Consider the following 26,009-nt stretch of genomic DNA (forward strand, 5'->3'; position numbering starts at 1 on the left):
AAAGTAATTATATCTTTAATTTTTCAATCATGGACATGGTTTCATACTTGCAAAATGTGAAATTAAACATAGACATTTCTAGTACATCTTTTACAGCTCTAGATTTTTAAGATAAAACACAACAGATGTCTTCAATTCTTCATCAGTCATTTCTCAGAGTTTTTTACAGTGCCCTAACAACCTTGTCAGCAATATACATTTAGTTTTGAAAAAAATAGAAAACATACATTCTGGAGTTTCAGATATATTCACAATCTTTGTACCTCCATAATTGGTGGCTCACTATGTGGCTTCTCAGCATTTGTCCTCTCTGTCTCTCTCCTTCTCAGCATCTTTGCTGTCTGCCTTACTAGCAATAAATCTGAAAGCCCAGTGTTTTTAGTGACAAGACAAAAATGCCCTTAAGAGGGCCTGGATACTGTGGTGGTTGGGGGTAGTCTGAGCCTTAGGACACCCTGATGTTTGAAGCATTTATTTGGTTACTGGGACCCTCAAGTTCTATTTCTAGATTATAGATCATTGTTATCATTTGTGAGTGGGGGTTGTATGGATACTGCTTCCAGGGGACCGGACGTGATGTCACTTCCAAGGTCAGGTGGTTTTGGTGCTGCTCCCGGAACAGGGTATATGGGCAAAATAATTTCCCAGTTAAGAGTCAAGTTCCAGACTCAGAGACCCTCTCATTTCTGAGTCGGGGTTTGAACCGCATCATCATTGAGGTCAGGTGGTTTGGGTTGCTGTTTTCTGGTCAGGGGACATGGTGTCATGTGATTTCCGGGGAGCTACTTCCGGTAGGTGACAGGGGTTGGGCACATGGGTGATGCCACATCAGGGCTTCGTGCCCCAGAACTGATGCCCCATCCATGGACAGACTTCCTGAGTGTGGCTCCTGTCACTTTTAAGTTTTATGAAAGGTATCCCTTCATACTCCTGCCTTAAGTGGTGGCTGGAGTGGTTTGCTGCCGTTGCGAATGGCCACCAAAAAAACAGCATAAGATCTGTCCTTTACAAACCTTTTGAAATTGAGTTTTAAATTTTGAACATGCGCAGTGAATTCCTGAGGAAGATCTTGATCTGAAGTGCCTTACAAAAGGAAGATAGGTTAGATGCCAGCTGAATGTCTGCACGTAGGCCATTCCAGTTTCTTGGTACCTGGCACAACAAGGCTCCTGTGTTATAGATGTCATTAGTGCTTCTGCTACCCAGGCATATCAGGGCCCACAGTGCATTTTGATTATGACTTAATTTTCATACTTTTTGTTAATGTATTTATTTATTTTCCAAGTATAGATCATGTCTATAAAACAACAATACTCCACAGTAATGGAGGGGGAGCCAGGTACAATACCACAACTCAATATACATGATACATCAAATAACACATCAAAACAACATATAATCACACCTGCCAGCAGATGCCCAGATCCCTGTCCTCTCCCTGTAGTTTCTGGATCCCCCTAAGTTTCCCACTCAAGGGGCAATGTGACCCCACCCTCATCACCCGAGACAGTCCATGTCCTGTTCCCCGCATCCCGATTTAATTTTAATACTTAACAGACAGTGCTGGATTACCAAATAGGCAAATTAGGCACCGGCCTATGGGCCCACTTCTTTTAGGGTTCCCTCGACAAAGGATTAAAATAATATTGATTTGATCTTAAAAAGAAAATTACAATCAAGCTTTCTTAAATTGTTTCCAAACGATAGAAAAAAATGAATCAACTCAAAAAAACGAAAACGTTACATTAAAGGCGTTATAGGGGAAATACTTTATTAATGTAATGTACCCATTAACAACTTAAAGTTCATAAACCATAGACATCAGATTCACATAACAGTTTGACTCTTGAAAGCTAATCTGTGAGCTGTCAGTTTGTAAAATTATTTGGTGCAAACTACATATGTGTAATGTTTAGTTTTGTGTAATAAAATTGGTTTATTAAAATTGTTGTTTGGTAAAATTAAAAATGTTTTAGGAGATAATTTGCGACGTGGCCCTGAAATTTTGACCACCAACTCCACAGGATTTAATCTGGCACTGTTAACACAAACTTTTCTTCATTACTTGCATTAGGACAACATTTCTGTTTCCGGATTTCTGAGTAGTACATGAGACTTGCTTAAAGAGTGACATGATCATTAGGCGGAGCTCAACTATCCACTGAATAGTAAAATCCAGCCAGGTCTGCAGTTGACCTCAAAATGGGCAAAGATCTCAAATTGAAGTTCATTGAAAGTAACTTCTGCTTTCAGATATTAGTTGTTGATATCCTGAAACCCCCCTGGCTGTAACTATGCAGTGAGACAACAAGCCTAGCTGGGGACTGGACTGACATGCAAACAATCCTGGAAAAAGTTTTAATGTGAGGCCCATATGTGTAAATAGAAAGTGAATACGCCAAACAAGCCCCAACCTTTCCAAGAAAGACAGAGAGGAATGTCCCCATGATTTCCAAATATATTGGATCAAAAACATTAGTTTAATAGGCAGTTCTGTAGAAGAAATATTTTCCAGTCCTCCTGTGGTTGTGAAAGAATGGATGCAGAGTTTCCTTCTTGCTTGTCTGAGGAAAGGGTGACTCTGCCCGCTCCATGTAGCCACTGTGCCACCCTTCATTTAATAGTACGCATGAAAGGTGTCATGTGTCCCATTGAGAGGGCTGCAGTTAGGACAAAAAAGGCACACAGGGTAAAAAACTTGTTGGCAATCTTGTAGCTCTTGATTGCAGATGAAGATTAATAGAGAAGATAATAACAAGTCACTCCCTCCCCTCCGTGTGACATCAGGGAACAGCCAAGCAAGGACATCTGGAACTACATCCAGTAGAGGTTCCATCTGAAAGAAGCAAAATACAAGGTCAAAAATAAGAGGAAGGTGGCAAAGAAAGCGATGAAAAATAAGGGAACAAAAATGTCACAGTGCTTCCATCGCGTGTAAATGCCTCCTTACACATCATTCAGACAGGAACTAACATCACAGGAAAAGACAATACTTCATTTTGGATTGGGAACCCCAGCTTTAACTCTCTGGACAGGCCACCATCTTGGAAAGGGCAGATTATAAGGCTTGGCCAAGCCCCTTCCTTGAAAATCATGGCGTTGATTTGGCACAGGAAAAAGTCCAAGTTTGATATAATTTGTCCTGCACTGAACTCCGCAGCCTCACAGGGGCCCTTCTCTCATAGCTCGTGGGACAGCCTTCCGGGTGAGTGCGGAAACACAAGGAGGCCACTCCATGCTCTGCGCGCTGTGCGTAGTCTTCTCCTGAACGCTTTCCATCTCTGGTAAGCTCTCTGCCCAGATACAATACTCCCAGCGACAAAAGCATGTTTTCATTGTAACAGCATATCCTGTGTACGTCAAAAAATATTTGATGTCTTTTTAGGACTGCTCTCTGGGCTGGATGGGCCTGGACAGTATCACATATTTCCCAGTCTACTGGGAGTTTTCCCGGCAGTAAAGGTAACCAGTCTAGTTGTGGCCTGGCATCAAATGAACAATTGCCCTTGGTCTTGATTCCACCATGCAGGATATGGGGGCATCCTTTCACCTCATTATTCAAGGGGTAGGTGCAGTGGCCCAAAGTTTAACTCAGAAGCCTAAGGCCGGTGCTTTTGAGTGTTGGGGAGCAGAATACCAAGTCTGCGAAGTCTAGATGCAACCCTCTTCCTATTTCACCCACCACTCCCTGTCTCTTTCTCTCTCTCTTTCGGGTACTTTTTCACCCCTTATTTGTTTCTTTTTCACTGTTTTTCTGTATTGTTCTCCCTCCTTTCTTCCTTTTGTGTTTTATTTCTCCTTTTCTGTTGGTCAAAGCGTGGTGAGGCAAAATAAGTGCCAATCCGCAAAAATAAGTCCAGGTGGCCCGTTTCTGCAAAGACTGGCTCAAATTAAGCTCTGCCGAAACAAGGCTTAACTATCACCAACATCCAGAACATTGGTCCAGAGGGATCAATAACGCACATGTCGGCCACTGCAGGAGGCAACAACTGACCATCGAGTCAGTCGATCTTGTTCACCTTGAGTGCAGCTCTTCTGGCCTCCCTAAAGGCCTTTAAAGTGACTGACTACCAGTAGTTTTCATCGCTCAATAGACACCTTAAGTAAAATAAGTGTGCCAAGTGAAACTGAGCCATCACTAATGACCGATACCAGTACTGAAAATGTCAGTTTCTTATAATACGGCAAAATGAAAACAAACTTTGAAAAGTAGCACAAGTAGGATCCAGGCGGCCCAGGCACAGCGTACTGCTTCACAAATGAATAATGGCTGCAGCCAGTGACTAAGGATACTGTTACCATGACAACGATTGCTAACATCTTCAGCACGCGGGCCGTGCAGAGCCAATAAAGTGACCGCACTTTAGGAGACACTCAACTTCGTGACATGAAACGAGAGGATGATACGCAAGTCAGGCGCGAGCAGGTACGCCTTCACATTTTGGGGTCTCGCCATTGCGGTCAGTCTGTTTTAGAAATCATGTCCTGAAACGTGACTGACTATTTAAAAGTGGGAAGAGGCTGTTCGCTAAACATGAAAAAATGACTTTCGTGGCTCGCACTCTTTGGACATCGCGGAGGAATTTGACCGAAAGTCAGTCGTTAGATTACATTGCTTCCGGTGGAGAAAGTCAGTTCCGGGCTGTAGGATGGGTGTGTTCCCACAGGGCAGGTCCATCAGGTAGTGTAAGCCCACAGCAGCAGTTGTTCAGTCTCCAGCATGCTCTGAACTATCTTCTGATGAAGATGCAGGAATTGCTTGTCATATCTCATCCTGGCCAACTGGGCTGCACCTTCTCAAGGAGGCTCCTTGAACAGGATCTGTCCTCGCATCATCCTCCATGGTCCATGTGCCAGTCAGCTGGGCCCTGTGTTTGTTCTCTCCTCACAAGGCGTTTCAGCCACTTGGTTTTTCAATGGTCCTAGGAGGCAGCAACATTAGATTTCCCAGTGCTGTGTGTCTCTGTCAAAGGCCCAGTGCTCTGGGTCAAGATGCCAGTGCCCAATCAGAAGGCAGGCTACCTTTAAGCTTCATAATCTCAAGTAACCGGACAGAGTTGCTTCACCAGCGGCGGCTCCTCCGCTATGGCATTGCCCCCCACTAGCAGCAGCTGCTGCAAGCCTGTAACAACGAAACAATAATAAACTGTGTTTATTATCGTTTCATTGTTAAAGGGGCGGGGACGAGTGGAGTGCACTGTGCACTCCCCTCAGTGCACATGTAGGATTGGACGGCCGTCCCGGGCCTGCCAAACACACACGCGCACAGTGCTCTCTCCAGCCCGGCACTCTGTTGCCAGGGTGGAGCGAGCAGGCACAGGCTCCCAGTCAGCCTGGGAGTGCCCTGGCTGGGCGCTCCTATCCAATCCTGACGCTTCTTTGAGCAGCGTCAAGATTGGCTGCAGGGTAGGCTGGGACGCTGCGCCTGCAGTGACGAGGGAAAGAGGAGCAGCGCAGTGGCGGAGCAGGTACGTTTTTATTTTAGTATTTTTTTATTTATTAAATGTTTTTACCCCCTCCCAGCTTGGCGCACCTCCCCCCCCCCCTTTAGAGCACAGCAAGCTGCGACTGTGCTTCACTAGGATTTTCCTGGGCCTCCTGTTCTGAATGAAATGGGTACAACAAATGGTGCAAAGGAGGTGGACCGGGCAGTCACAAGCCAGACATCCCAGGTTCTGCTGACCTGTTGCGGGGCAGGTCACGGGAGGGGCCAGTCATGGTATCAACACTCATTTCCCCTGGGAACTCATAGGTCATATCAGCCTGGCAGGATACAGCTGGACTGTTCCCATTTGAGCAGTGTCAAGGCTGACTTGCACATGGCTGGATATAGTCTGAGGTGGTTTGGTGGGCAAATGAACAGTGGGTTGGGATGCTACCCTGAGTGATTGCCAGTGGTTAGTTGTATTACAAGGATCCTTCCATGCCTTTTGTGTGTTTGATGAGGCTGTGGATCACCCCAGCCTTTCTGAGAATATTTGGGGTCACCGAAGTACAGGCCTCAGAAGCAAACATTTGTGGTCTGTGAAATCCGCCAAAACGAAAGCAGCCTGCAGTGGACCTTCCATCTTCTGTGGTAAACATAGTGGCCTCACAGTGGGCACAATTCACTCATTACATGGACCTCAAACCTGTATCACACAAGCAAAAGCACACAGTGTGCAATTAGGGTGAACTTAAGAACTCCAGTTATGGGGGACTGACTGGATTTTAACATGAGGACCATCAGAAACCTTTCCCAGGGGTACAGGTAAAAAGGTCTGCGCCTCAATGTTACAGGTTAGCCACCTTCAAATGTTAAGTCTCCCTTAGTCTGGGAAGTAGGCATCGTCTAAAGTTCAACTTGCAGTGCACCCCCAATCTAACAAAGCCTTCAGCTGTGCGTTTAAGTTTCCAAAAGTTGGATGGAACATGTTTAGTCTATTTCCTACGCATAGGATTAAGCACCAGCTTGACCAGGAATGTCGAAGGGGGTAAACGGAACAAGTGCTGAGTTTAAGGAGGCCTTACCCTGGATTCTACAGGAAGTAAGACAGGAAGTGAGCCCAGAGGTTAAAGTCCACAAGAATTGGGATATGTCCAGTGAGAGGTCACATTATGGCTTTTCTCGCTGTCTAGGGTTGTTATGAATGATGTATGATTTCTGTTGATCTTGGTTAAGAATGGATGTAGGATGTAGGATTTGGAAGGTTGTCGTCACCGATCCAGGTTTCGGTGAGGAAGATGCAATCGCAGTTTCTCATAAAAAACATGCATGCTACTCGTGACTAGGTGCTGCTTGGTGCTGGATCAGTTTGGCTGGCTGTTCTCATAATGTGGGCATGATAGGGTGTTTTTGTGCGCGGCGTGAGAAGGGCGGGAAATACCCAATAATATATGAGACCTCTTTTGAAACCTTTATTTGTGTCTGAGAGAAGTTGACAATTTAGCGTTTGAAACAGTGGTAGGTCTGTTATTTGTCATGGTGTGGTTTGTATTCCCGGTGTTTATAATGAGTAGCAGTCTGATATAGCTTGTGATAGGTTAAAAGAAGCAAATTAAGAGCCTCATTATGACTTTGGCGGGCTGACCGTCGGCCCGCCAGACCCATGGGGAGGAGACCGCCGTGGAGGTCTCCCCCCGGCCCTATTAGGACGTTTTCACCGGGTTGAGCGGCGGAAACATCCACATCGGGAGGTTTCTGCCGGTCAGCCTGGTGTAAGCAGTGCAGCGGCATAGGCCTCGGCTGCTCATGGAGCCGAGGCGAATGCCGTTGCACAGAGGGTGCCCCCAGCACTCTCGAACTGCACAATGTCTGCTGTAGCAGACAGTCTGCATTCTGAGAGTGCTGACAGGGTCCCCCCTGCACTGCCAATGACCTGGTCGTGGGCAGTGCATGGGCCCGCCTGTGGCCCCACACACTGCCTTCGCACCAGAATTTTCATGGCGGGGACCCAGCCATGAAAAGGCTGGCAGAAAGTGAAGTTGTGATCAGCACGGCGGTCCTGAACTCAGTGCTGCTGTGGCTGACCATGACTTGGACGGCCGCCAACCCATCGGGATCCATGATCCTGGCAGTGGCAGCAGTCTGACCACCAATGTCATAATATAGTGGTCGGACCTCCAGGAATGCGACGCTCTGACCGCCATCTGCGGGTTTGGAGGTCTCATGACCTTCAAATCCGTAATGAGGCCCTAAGTTTGTCCTGCAACATGTTTGAGGCACTGTTTCATTGTGTGTGCCTCAAGTAACTGTGTGGTGCATGGAGCCTTTTGGTATTCATAGTGCAACTGTAAACATTAAAGGTAGGGATCTCTGCAGGTGTCATTTGGATGTTATGGAATGGAGGTGGCACAGTCGGTCATAGGCAGCAGAAAATTGACATAGAATGACATTGAAGAATGGGACAATACTAGACAATACATTACATGTAATGAATGTATAACATTTCGTCTTTACTTTTGTTGTTACAATGCAGTGGTTCAACAGCAGTGTTTTCCTGAAATTGGCAGAAAAAAAACTGTCATGGCAGCATGTTTACTATATACACAGCTATATTTCATTACATGAGAACATGAACATCTCTCCATGTTGCTACAGATTATCAACTATAGCAGTTTTTGAAAGTGACTTACATTAAGTTGCATATAGTATATTTTTGCAGTATATTATTAGTTAATATATATGTGTTTAAATTCCGATGACATGTATTCTACATATTCGCAAATGTACTCATTCATGTGAAGGGGCAAGTGTGTGAGGATTTAGGCTTTTTAGAGAAAGGGTCCTATTATGGCCATGTCATACAAGGAAATAATTACCCTCTATCATACAATAAAAGGATATTACAAGTCCTCACAGAGATCCATTACATTTTATAGAAACTCTAGTCACTTACTATATCCTTAATGTACTGCAGAGGGTAACTTATCACATATATACCTGGTTTTAAACGTACATGATTATATGCAGGTTGCTGAGCCCAGGATCCCAGAGACCTGGGGGAATTGGGGGCGTCCATGGGGTGGGTCAACAAATCAAGTCCTCAGGACTGATGAGATGGGGCAAAAATGTATGCGGGTAAGGAAAATTCAGTATCACATTTGCTGGGGTGGATGAAAGTAGATCAGAAGGGCTCCAGTAGAAAAGCAACTGAACATGGTAGGGGTGCATGGTGGCTGCCGAGAAGGAAAAGTAGGCTGAGGTTTGTGAACCACAGAGTTCATGCTGAAACATTGTCGGAGACAGGTGAGGACTTTAAAGTATTGTAGCTATCAGACTGGGTGGGAGTACGAAGACATGAGTTCCTGGGGAGTAGCAAAAATTGAGTGGGTAGTAAATTTTATCCCTTTGTCAAAAAGGTAGAAGGAGGATTACAGAAGGTCAGCCCTGAGGCTGTTGCAGTTTGGTCTTGATTAGGCTGTTGATTTGAGCTTTGGTGGTGTGGAAGAGAAGATGCAGGTCTTTTTCTAGATGCTTTGCAGTTGGATCTTGGCAGAACTGGCATTGGACTTAACAATGAATGCCAGCCTCATTCTGGAGTCCAAGCACCTGATGAGGTCCCTGGCGGAAGGAGAGAGTATGAGTGTATCAGGTGGCAGAAGACAGTGGGAAGTAGATTATTTCAGGTGTGGAAATTTTAGACATGATGGATAGGATGGTATCTGCCATCTGATAGCTATGGAACAGTCAGATGTTCTAGACTGGAGGGAGGAGGCGAGGTATGGCAAGGAGTGTTCTTATTAAAGTGGTGATTAGAGAATCTGAAGGAGGAGATGATTTTACCAGGACTCTTGGAGAACGAGTAGAGACAAAGATGGAGAAGATGAGGAGCACTGTGAAAAAGGAAAGGAGAGCAGAGAGAGATGGGAGAACCCATTGAGTGCTGTATCAGTGAGTCATAAAGAGGAGATGGTAGCCTGCTTTGACAGATGGTCCATGGCATGAAATAGAAGGATGAAGAGGATGAAGACAGAGGAGTGGTGACATGATAGGATGTGGTCACGAAATTGGCTGGTTGTCTGAGAGCAGTCTTGGTGGAGTGGTGGTGGCCGGAATCCAGGCTGTGTGAGGTTGAATACATCATGTGAGGTAAGGTAGAGGCTGATTCAATTTAACAATAGGCGTCCAAGCATTCAGCCATTTTGGAAAAGGTACACTAGATGAAAGGCAAGGAGGTTTTAAGCAATGGGATCACCATCCGTTTCTTGAGCAATGGGATCACCATGGCAGTTTTGAATTTTTGCGGACAGGTACTGAAGAGGAGTGAGTGATGGAATAGTCTGAAGAGGCAGGAAAGATCATAAGAGAATGAGAAGGGCTTGATCGTTTGGGAGGGGGATGAGTTATAGAGGACAAAGTTTGTGTTGGAGGACTGCAAAATGGCAATGCACTCAAATGGGGAAGATGTTAGTTATAATACCAGCACATTAAGGATGCAGTAGTTCTTTGAAGCTAGCACAGAGTCACTAGTAACCTTGAATATATAATGAGGATGCAGAAGTCCTCTAGGGATAACTTTGAACTAGCATAGCATATGTCTGTGGTGCTACATTAACTATGTAAATCTTTATATGCCGTCAGATGGAGTTGTCTTATCCAACGTATAATAATCCTTCTTTGCAGAACAAAAACAAGATTATCCCGCATATCAGATTCATCTTTGTCTAGCCTACAGAGCCCTGAGAAAACACAAGGGTGGGACAAGGATAGCAACGAGTTTGCAAGAACAGATCTTCAGGACAATACCATCAAATGTCCAATATGCAAAGAAACATTTCCCTTGTATCTGATTTACTACCACAAACAGCAGCACCAAGCTTTGACCAAACTGGGTTATGACCAAAATGAATATCCAAGGGACATGAAATCTCTGGCCTTCCGGCGAATTGAGGTGATGGCAAATCTCATTAAGACATCCCAATACAGCGTGAGGGAAAAGGAAAAAATTAACAGCTCATATGAGCTCTTGAAGGAGACACTCATGTCTTCTAATCGCTACACTGAGAAAGAAGATGTAGAGCAAATTGGCAAATCTCCTGTGTTTAAAGGAAAAGTCACAAATCAGTTCATAAAGGCAATAGCCACATGCCAAGATCAGAATGCTACCTGGAAAAATAAGATTGAAGATAGATTCACAGTCATAGACAATTTTGGGAGTCGGCCAAATACCTGCTTCGTTGGCCTTTTTGATGGCTTTCATGGAGTCAGTGCTGCCAAGAGGGCTTCGGAAGAGCTGTCTTTGTTCATCCTTGACCAAGTTTCAAAAGTGGACACCTCCTACAAAATCAGAGAAGATGAAAGGCACATTGTTGCATCTTACGAAAAGTTTGCTAAGCGGAACTTGCTGGAGATCGACCGAGCCTTCTCCTCTGCACTGCACGACAAGGAGAAGTTCAAGAAAAAGGACTTCCAGCGGATTCATGCCTCTTACGCCAAAGCCTTTCTGCGATTGGACCGGGTTCTTCTGCTGGGGATGAATGAGGTCTCAAAGGTGCGATGGAGTGCTTGTACAGCTGTGACCTGTCTTATAGAAGGAAGCCCTAATTCTAACGACCCCCAAAATAGCAAGAAAACAGAGGATGCTGTAGCGAAATGTAGTAGTAGTGAAGCTCTGCCAGCGGACACCAAGAATAAGCCAGGGGTGATACATGTTGCAAATCTTGGTATGTAGTACATTCTTTCTGTTGACTGTATCTTTGCCTTTGATCCTGTACTGCACTGCACTATCTTTCAAGTTGGTTCACACCGCACTAATACCAAATACATGCATACATACTTTCCAGTTTCCTTTGCTACCCTGATTTTGAGAGACAAACCACAGCTGTCCATATGTTTAAAACAGTCGGCTACAGATGAGTGTGTTTAACAACGTGTTTGACTGCGCATTGGACTGGGTTACAGCATGTGCAGTTCCTGGTGATAAGCAATTAATGCCCTCATGCTTTGAAGTTGAGAAAATGATAAGAAAGAGATATAGCAAACCGTCACAATCAGATGAAGCCAGCAAAGCAAAAGTTGCCAGGCTTGGCTATAAAGCAAAACTCTAATTTATCATTGCTGCTATGTCACTGCAGGGCTGTTAAAAAGTGTTATCATCTGTAACTGTTAACCTACCATAGGTATTGTCAGTGCATGACATTCCCCCAAAGATTGAGTCTTCAGGATGGGGGGCTATGCCCCCAGTTCAGCACTCGAGCTAGGTCTGCGCTCACTACCAACTCATAATTCCATACACATATGATGACCTTGAACATGGTGAGGAAGAGAAAGGCAGTCATTGCCACCTTCATCCACTGCCCAGTGCTTATGTCAGAATGGGTTTGTGGGGCTATGGAGGCTGGACATTTGCACAAGAGTGCACTTCATGAAGACAGTCCACTGGTCCTTCTCTGATGGTGACTGTAGGTTCAGCGACACACTTGCACCTCTAATGGAGGTCTTCTGCCCCCAAACCGCAGTAGCATTTATGTTGCTACATGCCCATGCTTGTTCAAGTATGTTACCAAGAATAAGCTTCAGGTGAAGCCTTAAAAATGTACTCACTTAAAAAAGACTCCAGTGGCTTAAGCATGCTTGGTTCCTTGCAGAATACAGAAATATATTACACTAAACTGAATCATTACATTATACAGATATAATACACAGTCAATAATACAATATTACCTTTTTAGAATAATTTCATCATCACATCAACTCTATCAAACTCTCTTACCTGCATCCTCCAAGGATCCCGAGAAAAAGCTTCTGCCCTCGATTGGCCAACTGCTCCACCACTGCTATCGGCTAGGACCAGAGCTTGAGCACTCAAAGCACAGCCAAGGGAACCTTAAGCTGGAAAAGGCTGAGAAAAGCTTTCAGGACCATGTGTAGGGGTCCTTCTGAACCCCTGATGCCTCTGTGTCCCAGAAGTCTCAGCACCATGGACCTGAGTAGCCACCAACCTTCCCTCCCGTTTACCTCTTCAGCTGAGGGTTTGCAGGTAAATGTATCTGTTGGCGACTACATGGGAGGTCTGACTATAGACATATAATATTGTGGTGAGTAGGGTGTGAACAAGCAGTGTGTATTCTTGGGCCCTCTGAGGTCTGCCCTAGTATCTTTTTAACAGTGTATGATGATTTCAAAGTCTTTGTGTGGATGCGATTCCTCTGGCACTGCCCTGATGTTTACCTCCAACCCTCTCCCTTCTTCTGCTGCTCCCCATTTATCTTCTGCTTCCATCTTACTTGCTCACCAGATCATCTGTGTCTAGCCCCCCACAACATACAGGGGGTCATTCCTACCCTGGCGGTCCGAGACCGCCAGGGTAGGGGACGGAGGAAGCACCGCCAACAGGCTGGCGGTGTTTCTGGGGCTATTCTGACCGCGGTGGTAAAGCCGCGGTCAGAAAAGGGAAGCCGGCGGTTTCCCGCCGGCTTCCCGCTGCCCCTGTGAATCCTCCACGGCGGCGCTGCAAGCAGCGCCGCCATGGGGATTCTGACCCCCTTCCCGCCAGCCTGGTTCTTGCGGTTTTCACCGCCAGAACCTGGCTGGCGGGAACGGGTGTCGTGGGGCTTCTGGGGGCCCCTGCAGTGCCCATGCCACTGGCATGGGCACTGCAGGGGCCCCCTAACAGGGCCCCACATTGATTTTCAGTGTCTGCTTGGCAGACACTGAAAATCGCGACAAATGCAACTGCACCCGTCGCACACCAGCAACTCCGCCGGCTCCATTCGGAGCCGGCTTCCTCGTTGCTGGTGCTTTCCCGCTGGGCGGGCGGCCTTTTGGCGGTCGCCCGCCAGCCCAGCGGGAAAGACAGAATGACCGCTGCGGTCTTTTGGCCGCGGTACGGTCTTCTGGCGGTTCCCGCCGCCCGCCAAGGTAGGAATGACCGCCACAGTCTCTTTGTGCATTGAGATACCAGAGCTTTGGTGAAAACCAGCCCCTTCGCTCAACTCATTCATTCTATCATGACTCTTCCATTTCTCTCTCCTTGAGAAGTTGTTAAGTTTCTCAGACAACCATAGGGTGTAGGAAACACTCTACAAATGCTCAACATATTAGTGATTTCAAGCATTATGCAGGCTTTATTCCACCCAGGGTCACAGTGGCCCTTTATCCCGCACGGGTAGTTCCCTGAAAAGCTGGAGACCATTGCGGGATGGTTTTGAAAGGCCAAGGCAGCGGCTGGTGCCTCTGTTACTTTCCACAGCTCCCCAAGGTTACCTGCAGCGGACAAAGAGGACTTCAAGCGTGTGAATGGGAGTAGGGGAAGAGAGGTATGGAGGGAGGAAAAAGAGAGGAGAAAGAGAGAAAAATGGATGAATGGAAAGAGAGTGAGGTAATCAACGCTATGTGGCTGGTTAGAGCATTTTTGCCAGTGCCGCTTGTGGTTTCACAGTCCAGCCCTGATCTTCTGCTCCAAACAAGATGGAAACAGACAACTAGGGCCAACAACCACTATCAGTTTGTGATCTTTCAAAGTGGTGGGGTGTAACACTTGCCCCAAATTCTAGCAGTGAGTCAAAAGAGCAAGCCCAGCATCTTCTAGTAGACTTCTCTCCTTGAGAAAGTGTTTGTGGCAGAATCATTTCTTTAGCACAATCAGTTTGACAACACTTCAGACTTTCGCACAGCATCATAAGTTTTCTCAGTGGTGGGTTCTCATTCACATGTGTTTTCTACTAGAGGTATCCGCTGTGCTCAGCGGTCGTTGATCGAATTCTGATGTTGTAATAAGGGCATCGATGGACATTGCAAAGTTTTAAGCTAGTGTATCTGTTCTTACAAATGTGGTGTCTGTTGAGAGAAGGGAAGACTGTGATAATGAAGTGAAAGAAACTGTAATAATTCCGCTACGTATAGCACAATTTTCATTTTATTTTTATTTTACCAAAAATAACACACTGTGCACCAGCACAAGAATGTCGCTTAGAAGCAATTTGCTTTAAGTCATAACCAAGAGATCCATTTACAGCCTTACATTTATCTTTGATCAAGACTTAATTTGCATTGGATATGTTGGTCAGGCTACTATAATCATTTTTAATGCAAGACCAGTTGTACTAAGGAGTTTCCTTTTAGGTATCCAAAGACTCCTTTTATGAGGGCCTCTTATTATGTGGAGGGAATGGAATGGCCCCTACATACATTGCCCCTATATACATTCTCAAATAATCAACCATCATTCCTAATCTTACTTCTAGCACTGCCTTTGCCTAGGTCCAGTGCTGCACATCGGGCCACAGGCTCTTGCAGCATCCATAACTTTGCAATTTGGTATTTGTCCAAAAGCAATGAGAACAACAGAAATGTATGTGTTATTCTCAAATTTTGGTACTTAGGGACCAATCCTAGCAATCAACTCTTAAGAGCCTCCAGTTTTGTTAAGCCTATTGCCGTGCCCGCACCCTTCTGTACCTTATACCAGAATCGCTGGATTTGAGGATAATGCAATTATTCCGGGGGTGAACCATTTGGGCATCTCTCTCCTTTGTCTGGACTCATTTGGTGCAGAAGCATGGGTGTAAAGTATACCCTGTGTACAGTATGTTAACTTCACTCAGTGCATATTTCACATTGCAGGATACTTTCTTCCCAAGCTTCTATGCCCTGGCCCATTCTCCTTCCGATGGTTCTCCAGATTGTCTCCTCTCCAGATCACCTCCGCAGAGATGTACAATGTGCATTACACTGAGGGTGTCTCTGAGCTCAGGTGTCCCTTCCAGACTTCATCAACCTTTGGTACTGCAGGAACTGACTGGAACCATCAGAAAGTTCTATTAACATCTGGCCATATAATCAAAAGGCTTTTCATAGACACACATCTCCCGACATACAACTGGATATGTCTAGTCTATCAAAATCTGCTGCAGCCCTTCTGAAAATCTGTTGATGCCACAATATCGCCCCTCCAGCTACAGGCGTTTATATTTCATTCTCCTCCAGTTTATCCCTTAAATTGGGTCTTTAAATTAGAAGCCAGTTATAGCAGACATGGGGCACCCTGGCCTTTCTTAATCTTCCTGTCCCAACACACCCAATACTCAATTTTACCTTCCTTGGTAATCATGTATGAACATCCTGCAACTGAACCTCATAGCAATGTTGCATCCCAGGTTGCCCAACAGAGTGAGTTGTGATAAGGTTTTGCTCACCCTACTTCGGACACTCCCCAACTTGTGTTTGTAACCCAGACACCATATTATAATTATCCACTTCCTCAAAGACAGAATTCCTAATTTTTTCTCATTGCAGTCCCTGTGTTCCTTTCCTCTTGAATTCTTAATCCGTCTTCTTATCACTGACCATTGCCCGGGGACCTGCTAAAAAGTGCTTTTTCCTCTTAGAGTAGCTTTGAGTGTTTCTTGACTAGCTACATGTAGCAAGGACCTTCACAGGCAGGAGTTGGGTTCAACATAATAAATACAGTTTCAACTAATCCATTCAATATAGAGGAGATTGGGACAAGCCACAAGTAAATATGATTTCACTCAGCCTTGGAAAAATCATAATCTAGTATTAAACCTTGATCAAAGAATTATACAAGAAATATGCAATTATACAGGAAATTCAACTTTGCTAAAGATAAGGGTGTTTAGCGTTTTCTAGACATGGTACTCTGTTAAAATGTGACAGATATCCCATTCACTGTATTGCAAGTGAGCCCTAGGTTATAATGTACTTGTAATATAGCACCATAGGCTATTATGCACTTGTAATACAGCACCATAGGCCATAATGCACTTGTAATGCAGCATCATAGGCTATAATGCACTTGTAATGCAGCATCATGGGCTATAATGCACTTGTAATACAGCACCATATGCTGTACTGCACTTGTAATACAGCACCATAGGCCATAATGCACTTGTAATACAGCACCATAGGCCATAATGCACTTGTAATGCAGCACCATAGGCTATAATGCACTTGTAATACAGCACCATAGGCCATAATGCACTTGTAATACAGCACCATAGGCCATAATGCACTTGTAATGCAGCATCATAGGCTATAATGCACTTGTAATACAGCACCATATGCTATACTGCACTCGTAATACAGCACCATAGGCCATAATGCACTTGTAATTAGTACCCTGGGCTGAAATGCACTTGTAGTACAGTATCAGCCACGTTTGTGAAAGATTATCTCCTCCAACAAACCCTAAATAAGGTCCAGCGTTCAGACAGCTCTCTTTACTCATAGGAGCAAAGAAAAACATATAAACTGGAGCTCTTTGTCCCCAGGCTCCTAACATGTGACAAGAGAAACCATATTTGTTGATCTTTCCTTACCAAAAAGTCAGATAAGAATATAAATGAACTGGAGCTCACAACAAATTCATGTAACACTGTGATTGAGTGGCTCTGATTTGTAGTGTTCAACCTCAGATATGCTGAGAGCTTTAGTTTGTTATGGTTTATTGATTTGATACTTGAGTTAAAATGTAGCAAGCTGTTCGTTTAAAACCTGAGGCAAGCCTTCTCCTGTTGCTGGGTCTCTTATGTACAATTTGTATTGCAAAATCTAGGGCATTTAAATCTCTTGCTAACCTGTCGTCTGTTACAATAAATGTTAAGTACTGTTGGTGATTAAGATGATAGTTTAGTGTACATATGCTAAGCACCTTTTAAATCAATTTCTGATAATTAAGTGTGAGTGGGCTTTGAAAAAATATCTTAATTGGAAGTTGGATGAACTCTTAAAGAAGATGCCTTTATGGAATTTTACAAGGATTGGCTCAGGGTTTTCGCAGAAGCAAGAGGCGCCTCCACAGACCGTGTCTTCCTTTCAGCTTTCTGATTGTGAATGACTGGTCTGCGGAGGGTAGTATTCGGAGTTTGCAGAGGGCCCTTGTGGGCCTAGGAGTTAGGGCTTCGGGAGCATCATTGAAGCAAGTCCAGCTGTTGTGGTATTCTCACTCGGTCTAGCAGCATTGTACATCGTCAGGCTGTACCTCTGATGTGCAGTTTGTTTGCCAGCACCTGCTGTTGTACGGTTCCTACGAGTTTAGTAGGATTGTGTATTATGTCAACAAGAACTTTACAATATAGAGACTTGGGTCCTGATTTAGATTTCAGCGTACAGGTTACTTCGTCACAGCGGTGACGCACATCCCGTCAGCCGAAATATAAATCCCATAGGAAATAATGGGATTTATATTGCAGCGGACGGGATATCCGTCACCGTTGTGACAGAGGTGCAGACCAGTTTCTTCGGTTAGCCTAGCATAAACGAGTTGTCTCCTGACGAGCTCACAGAAAAATAAAACAAGGGCGTCGAGTTCAGATTGTTCGACCCACGAACTGAATGTGCAGTCTACAGGGCGACAATGCCGACCAAGAATAAGTGAATATGCAGCACATTTTCATGTTAGTGGAAATATGTAAACAGTCACCATCAGAAAAAGATGTCAAGCTAAAAAGGAAAATCTGAGAATGGTGACTACATGGGGGCCTACAAAACTGCTCCCTCAGCGTCTTTGTTTTCACCACTCCACTACCCTGGCGCTCTTGGAGGCCTTGTGGAGTTGCGCTGCCTCTCTTCCCTATGTGTACTTGTTTGTCCACCTGCTCTCCACTGGGACTGCTTTTTTAAGCATTTGTCCTATAGCTGTCATGGATTGATGACATACCGTTTACTCATAGTGTTCTTTTGGATGGCTTCCTTGAATTTGACTAGGATACCCATAGGTTACCAACTCTCCTTCCTTCTGAAGCTGTTAAGACCAATGCTCTTTAAATTCTCTTTTGTTTATTGATTGTGACATGGATTGCATTGCAAAAGTACATACTTGTTCTCTCTAATTGCAAAAGTACTTAACGTGCACTCTCTTCTAGCTTTTCATGGGACACATACCCTAAGGATGTACCAGTATAAAATCAAAACCTGGTGAGAAGATTCCAAGGAGCTGCTGCGTTTCTTGTTTCTCATAATCCCATCCCATGGCCCAAGTTATGTTTGCTCTTTTTAATTCGCAGATGCAGAGATTAGCAGAGTGAGAGCTAGGGAAATTATACTTCAGACTCAACCAGCAACTATGCTCAGAGATCCAGCAGTTTACTAGGCCGATGTGATGGCAGGAGTTCTGATTAGAAGCCCCTACAGTCTATGGCCCAGGTAGCATCTCACGGTCAGGAAAGCTTGAAAGCATCTTATTTGCTGTATCAATTTAATCAAATACCCATGGGTGTAGGAGCGCAAACTAGTCCTTCCATTACCTGCGCTCTTACTACTAGTAGTAATTCTGCTCCTTCTACTGATGTAGTACAATCTGCTTGTCATGTAGGTCATGTTCTAGCTCCTCCTGACAAAGTTTCAGCGGAACCACATTGTTCTCAGGAAGTCCACACCGGTGCAATTTCAGACTGACTCAGCAAAAGTACCATCCATTTTTTCATATTTTTCAATTGATGCTTTAACCTGGACCATACCTTTAACCCTCAAACAAAATCCCTCGTTACAGAAATATGCTGTCTTTAATAAGCAATTTAAGTCTGTCTTTGAAAGATGACAAACAACCTTTGATGTGCATACAAGATTATTCACTCTGAAACAGGATACAAAGGACCTCATTACTTTTATAAGCTGAAGTTGAATGGATTCATGAAGTTGCTCCAGCCACTTTTTATTACTGATTAAGAGATAGCCTGAAGGGTGCCCATATACATATGGTGGCTAACCACCGACGATTAATGCTCTCATGGACTTAACAATACAAATCGATTATCGACAAACACAGAAACAATGCCTGGTTTCCAGTGAACACAACTACTGTCAACATCATCTTCAGACGAACAACCTATGGATGAATGCAGTATTAAAAAGGCTCTTACAGTGGAGGACAGAGAAAGGCACAGGAGGAAAGGACTGTGTCTACACTATGGGAAGGCAGATCATTTTATTCATAACTTTACACTCATGGAGGGAAACACCACTTTGAAAAAGATTAGCCACCAAGGCAAAGCTTATTGATGGGAGGTAAGGGGGACATGGCATTCTTAGCTGAAAGAACCAGACAGTGTGAGAGGGACAATATATACAGAAGTTAAGCCTTAGGTAGCTGGGGCCAGAATTATAGACAGCTCTATGAAAAAAACAAAAAGCCTTAATTTAAAAGTTTGTTTGATGAGCAGCAAGTGAAGTTTTCGAATAGGAGATGTGATAGAGGCAATAGGGAGAATATTCTGAATGAGAGAATGAGGAATGTTCTGGATTTGCTCCATGAGATCATTTGTAAGTCCTGAGTAAATTGAATTAAAGACAAGATTAAGTGGTTCACTGTTTTGCAAGTCAATGGTGGAAGAAGAGGTTTCACCTCCCTGAGCATTCTTAAAAGAACAAAGCTAGTTTTGGAAATATGATTAATCTTTAACATAAATGAACGTTGAAACCAAGATTCTTGCAGAGGAGACAGTGGAGGTGAGTTGTCCTGCTTCAGTGGGCCACCAACAGGAACCAAACAAAGGACTGGTGGTCAATCAGGAGGACTTGTCTTAGTCCCATTTTCCATCAAGTCCACAAATGCCCTCATACAGTTCTGAAAGTCTGATTGTACCTGATCAGGATCATTAGTCATGTAAATATTGATATAGGTATTGTCTGCATATAAGATAGTGCCTAGATCAAAAGAATGAAGAAGTTTGACTAAGGTCGACATGTATACATAAAAAAATCTAAAACTGAGAGAGCATCTTTTGGGTGCCCCAAAGTTCAATGGGACAAAGGCAGATTTGTATGGGGGAAGATAAATAGTCTGATATCTACTTGACCGAAAAGTGTTTATCTAATTTTGGGCCAGATGTATCATCACGGCCCTTTGCGATTTGGTAATAGCGATTTTTAAGAAATCGCTATTACCGACTCGCAAAGTGCCATGTATCACATTTGCGATTCGATAATAGCGATTTCTTTAAAATCGCAAATGCTATTACCGAATCGCAAATTGCGATACCGGCCCCATTCTCAGCTATGGGCCTGTTGGCCCATAGCTGCAAATTGTTTGCATTTCCAAAATTGCGATTTCTGAACCAGAAATCGCAATTTTGGAAATTCAAATCCCAAGGGTGCTGGGGGCCTATGGCCCCCTCTGCTGCACCCCAAAAATGTTTTGGTGGACATATAAAGTACACACATGCCATAAGGGCATGTGTGCTTTACATGTTCAATTTAAAAATGCATTTTAAATGCATTTTTAAATTTTGCACCAGGTTAGCACCTGGTTGCAGTCCATGGTATTTTGCATGTGCAAAATGCCATTCTGCGAAAAATCGCAATTTGCGATTTTTTGCAGCATTGCCTTGCGACCTGGAATTTGCGAATCGCAAATTGCGACTCGCAATTTCCCGTTCGCAACGCAAGAAATCGCCATTTTAGCGATTTCTTATTTGTGCTCTGCGAATGCCTTTCATGCATTGCAGACCACTGTTTTGCACTCTCAAACGGCTGAATTTAGCGATTCGCATTGTTTGCGAGTGCAAAACTTTTTCATACATCTGGCCCTAAGTGCTGATTTTTATATACTCTGATTACAAAGTGCCTTGATCAAAGTAGAATGAAAGGCAGTGGTGAAACTTGTAGGTACATCTTGTAATACCAGTTTGGCTTGGTGGCATTGATCAAAAAGAAATCTTAAGATAATCAGTCACAAAGACTAAGGTGGTTTCTGTGCTGTGTAGCAGATGAAAGCCTGATTGAGAATATTCAAGAAGGCAGTTCTCATCTTGGTATAAAGTTGTTTGTGAATGTTTTTTTGAGGATTGCTGTTTCTGGTCCAGGGAGGACCTGGCCTGGCTGGTCCAATGGGGCGCTGAAGTACTGGGTTTTTCAGAACCCAGTGGTGCCAGGGAACACACCCTAAGGCTTCGAGTCCTTCCTGTTTCAGACTACAGAAACACAGAGTCTTCTTGGTGAAGTCAAAGATCTTGTTTATTGGCTGCAGCCAGTAACAGGTATCCTAGAAGTACAACACGGTGCCGGTTTCCCTTTTATGACCGCGGCTTTACCGCCGCGGTCAGAATGGGCCTGGATGCACCGCCAGCCTGTTGGCGGTGCATCCGCGGTCCCCTACCCTGGCGGTCTCGGACCGCCAGGGTAGGAATGACCCCCAGAGTCTTCTTGGTGAAGTCAAAGATCTTGTTTATTGGCTGCAGCCAGTAACAGGTATCCTAGAAGTACAACACGGTGTATATTCTCAGGAGACTGCTGCCTTTGCAAAGCTAACCTTCTCTTTTATACAAAATATTATGCTTTAGGCAAACATTCCTTATTTTACAGTTGACCATTCACATATTTTCACTACAAAGAAATAGCAGGTTTATGATGACAAGCCCATATTTCAGTTTGTCCAGCCCTCAATCAATTACCCGGCAAGGCTTAGTACTTTCATCAGATATCGACGGACCCCCAATATAAACGGGCACCTCCTCCTTGTAAAGCAAGTCATAAAGAAAGAAACAGGGACAGGTGTGTGTAAGATTACGCATGGTTTGTGTGTGATGAAAGGTTTATGATGTGTTGTGCCTTGATACTAATCTCATTCGGCCACTGGGAAAGAAACTGGCCGAACAGGTTTGGCTTCAGGCAGTGGAGTCAGTTTGCCCAGGTCACAGAGGAGTCAGCAAAGATGTACGTGTCCTTCAGACTCGTTTTCAGCATTTAGTCATTGGCCTATGTGAGGGCAATCATAAAATGGCTGTCGTTAAATGGAACATGAGGGTTCAGGACGGAAACTCTGATATTCGGGTGATTTCGTTACCCGAATATGAATACAATGCTTGTGCATACTATTCTAATCATTCCCGGTCTGCTGATACCAAAATCGTTGTGATACGACGACGTTTATAACACGGGTCCAGAATTTTCAGTACCACAGACCCTCCTTTTGCCCTTACATAGGCAATAACCTATACTCACGCTAATCTGAGTCCAGGTCTATATTCATAAAGTCGTTGAGATGTTGCTGTAGCATCATCCTATTACTTAGCTCGTCCCTTGATACAGGTTTCCTTACACACGATGTAGCACAGTGGCCACATATTGCAGGAGCACACTGTACACACAAACAGGACAGGAAAAGAATGGCTAAGATCATCCCAATGACTACCAGAGTCTTCCATCCCTAGGCGGATATCAGCTCCCAGAACCACCCCATCAATGACCAATCTCCTTTATCCACGTGAATAGACTCGGAGATCTTATGCAGTTTGGAAATGGCCTGGTAGACTGTCGGAGCGTTATCTGGGATGAAAACACAGCAACTTGATTGGATCACTTTACATACCCCACCTCGGTCTGCAAGTATGACGTCTAATGCGACCCTGTTCTGAAGAGTCATAAGGCGATCCGACTGGAGCTCAGCAGTCAAATTACTAAGGGCACCGGCGGTTTCAACTACCGTGGATTCAACCACCTTTGTCAATTGCCTTATGTTCCTGCTGTTAACCATAGGGCCCCAAAACGGCAGAAAACCCTTTACGAAATCTCCAAATTCTTGTCCTGTAGTGTCTTCTTTACTTATGACACCTCTAACTATCCTTGTCTTATGGTAATCTGCCGCGGCCGTGTAGGTGGGAGGTAACAGGAACGAAACAAAACATGTGCCTGAGAAGTCAGGAGGCAACCATGTATAGGCTCTATTATGGCAGATGAAATAGGTACCCTTAGCTGCTAAGAACGAAGGAGAAGTCTGAGACGCAAAAACATATGTTTCAGTGCAGATACTTTTCCCTAACTGATCTCTGGGATTCTTGCCATTACCTTGCAGAAATAGGTGACCCTGATGGGGTACAATCCAAATCGGGGAGGATCTCTTTGCTCGCTGGTTCCCACTCAGAGTAACTCCATATCCTGTTATGTTCCATCCAATATATGCTAGTGTCTCATCTCTCGGGATAGTCTCATAGGAAATATCTTCCCTAATCATATCTACTATACCCTTAGCTAGAGCACTATTCTTAGGATTATCTTTCACAGAACGTAGGGGGTTGGCTTCATACGCGTATATGAACACCGTTCTATATGCCCATACAGAACCATTATGGCTGAAAGGCAGGACCAGATAAGGGATACCTTTATCAGTAGTATGAGGCATAAGACCACACACCCAACAGTTAGTTGTGTTCACTACTAATTGGTGTTGGTGTAGAAGCTGAATGAATGAATTGTTGACAAACTCTAATCTTCTGGCAGACTCGTGTTCAGGCAGGGGGTGAAAAGAATGCGAGGAAACAGTAGAAGGAGGTATGGGCTGAGTAATGGGTGCAAATGTCACTTGAAAAGAGAATAAAACATATCCTATTAAAAACGTCATTACACTAAGCAACATGAAAATACATAATATCAAAAATCGTTTCTTTGTCATTATTATACCCATTCTGGCTTTAAAGTCCATCTGTCTGGCAGGTCTCTCATTCTTGAAAAACTCCATCCTCTCTAATTGCTGCTCGTGGTGGTAGGGTGTTCTATGCTAGGGAATGCTTCTGTCAGTCCAGGGCAACTCCCTTAGACCGACCAGAACTGTCGACCTAACGTCTTCAGCTGCACTCCAAAGACTTGGGCAACCACGACCCTACAGCTGAACCCGGATGGCGGTTCGAAAAGAAAAAAACAAAAATAAGAACGTTTCTCAGATGAGAGAGCCGCACTTTTAAAAAAATAGCAAAGGAACGGGAAAAAAATTATTTGTCCTTAGTTCTTGGTCTCAAATTATAACGGCTTTTTCCAGGTACTGTCTGGTTCTGGAACAAGAGTTCAGGCTCTGTAGTGTTCAATCGAATTGACGGTGGCACAGCTTCTTGCAAATTATTGTCACTTTCTTGTTCAGAAATTGTTCCTTTTACACGTGCATCGCTAAATGGCAAAAAACGAGGCACAGTCTCAGTCTCAGAGTCAGCGATCCTCTCCTGGACCCACCGGTCGTACGGTAGAGGAAAAGGGACCTTCTTGCAGTGTACGCCGTGGATCCAGTTCTTTTTCCCTTCCACTCGAACAGCTGATCTTGTTGAGAGAAGGACGAGGTAGGGGCCGGTCCAACGGGGCTGGTCATTCTTTGTCCGCTGGAAGTTCTTGACCAGCACCCATGATCCAGGATCGATAAGATGTCCTGGAGCTTCAGAGACCTGAGGCAGAGTATTGTGAACCTGTTGGTGTAGAACACACAATTTAGCCGTCAATTCATACAAATAATCAAGCAGTAGAGGGTGTTCGATCTCACTGAATTTTGTTGGTCTTGGCACTCCCCATATGTTGGCCGGGCGGCCGAACACAATTTCATAGGGACTAAGTCCCACTCGCGAATGCACAGTCATTCTTGTTGATAGGAGTGATAGAGGCAGAGCGTCAGGCCATTTAAGACCAGAGCTCGCTTGTATCTTTGCCAACTTCAGTTTTAGCGTGCCATGATAGCACTCTACTAGTCCAGCTGATTGGGGGTGATTTGCAGCGTGGAATTTTTGCTGGATACCTAGCCCTTCACATACTTTTTTCATCACTCGACCCACAAATTCACTCCCATTATCACTCCAGACCATTCTCGGCATTCCAAACCTAGGGAAGAATTCTTTGACAAGGGCTTTAGCTGTGGATAAGGCAGTGTTGTCTTTTAAGGGATATGCTTCTACCCATCTTGAAAAAGCACAAACAACAACGAGTACGTATTTCAGATTGTTGCACCTTTCCATGTGGATGAAATCTAGCTGCAAAACCTCGAACGGATACGTTGGAGGCGCAAAATGACCAGCTGGAGTTGGGGTTCCCCTACCAGGATTGTATTTCAGACACACCATGCAATTCTTGACCACATTCTCTGCACATTTAGGAATTCCAGCATTTTGCCATACTGGAGCCAACAACTTACAAATCCCTTTCACACTGATATGGGCCATTCCATGAGCCATTGTCACCACTGCAAGCACATACGCATCGGGTAACAACCATCGCTGATGTTCTGACAAGTCAACCCAACAACCATTTTCATCCAATTTACCCGTACTTTCTTTCCACACACTCAACTCTTTCTCTGAAGCTTCAGCTTGAATAGACTTCACACCCTCTATCGTATCTTCACATATTCCAATGTCACCAACCCATCTTGCGGGGCCTGCAACATACATTCGATTCATCACATCTTTTGCTGTTTCTTTTGCGATTTCGTCAGCAAATGCATTGCCACGACCGACATCATCAGTAACCTTCTTGTGTGCACTGCATTTCACAATCGCAACTTGTAATGGCAAGGTCAGTGACTCAAGAAGCTCATTCACCAACTGACCATGCTGAATTTTAGCTCCATGCGAAGTCAGGAACCCACGTTCTTTCCACAATTGTCCAAAACTATGGGCCACACCAAACGCATACTGGCTGTCGGTATATATGGTCACTTTCATTCCTTTCGATAACGCACACGCTCTCGTAAGTGCAATCAGCTCTGCAGCTTGAGCTGAATTATGTGGTATACGTGCAGCTTCAACAATCGTATGCAAAGTTGTGACAGCATATGCTGCAGTCGTATCACCATTCGGAAGCTTGAAGCATGAACCATCCA

General features: G+C 44.5%; 1 protein-coding gene across 1 annotated transcript in view; it reads left to right on the forward strand.

Moving 5' to 3' along the window:
• The first annotated feature begins 4,387 nt into the window (after positions 1–4,387).
• PP2D1 (protein phosphatase 2C like domain containing 1) overlaps positions 4,388–26,009 on the forward strand; it is a 45,418-nt gene continuing 23,796 nt past the window's right edge. The window contains exons 1-3 of the mRNA XM_069212372.1: positions 4,388–4,426; positions 5,176–5,468; positions 10,106–11,145. Coding sequence (XP_069068473.1) covers positions 4,388–4,426; positions 5,176–5,468; positions 10,106–11,145 — 1,372 coding nt within the window. The remainder of the gene's footprint in view (positions 4,427–5,175; positions 5,469–10,105; positions 11,146–26,009) is intronic.

This window comes from Pleurodeles waltl, chromosome 10 (genome assembly GCF_031143425.1).
Source record: "Pleurodeles waltl isolate 20211129_DDA chromosome 10, aPleWal1.hap1.20221129, whole genome shotgun sequence".
NCBI classification, from domain to species: Eukaryota; Metazoa; Chordata; class Amphibia; order Caudata; family Salamandridae; genus Pleurodeles; species Pleurodeles waltl.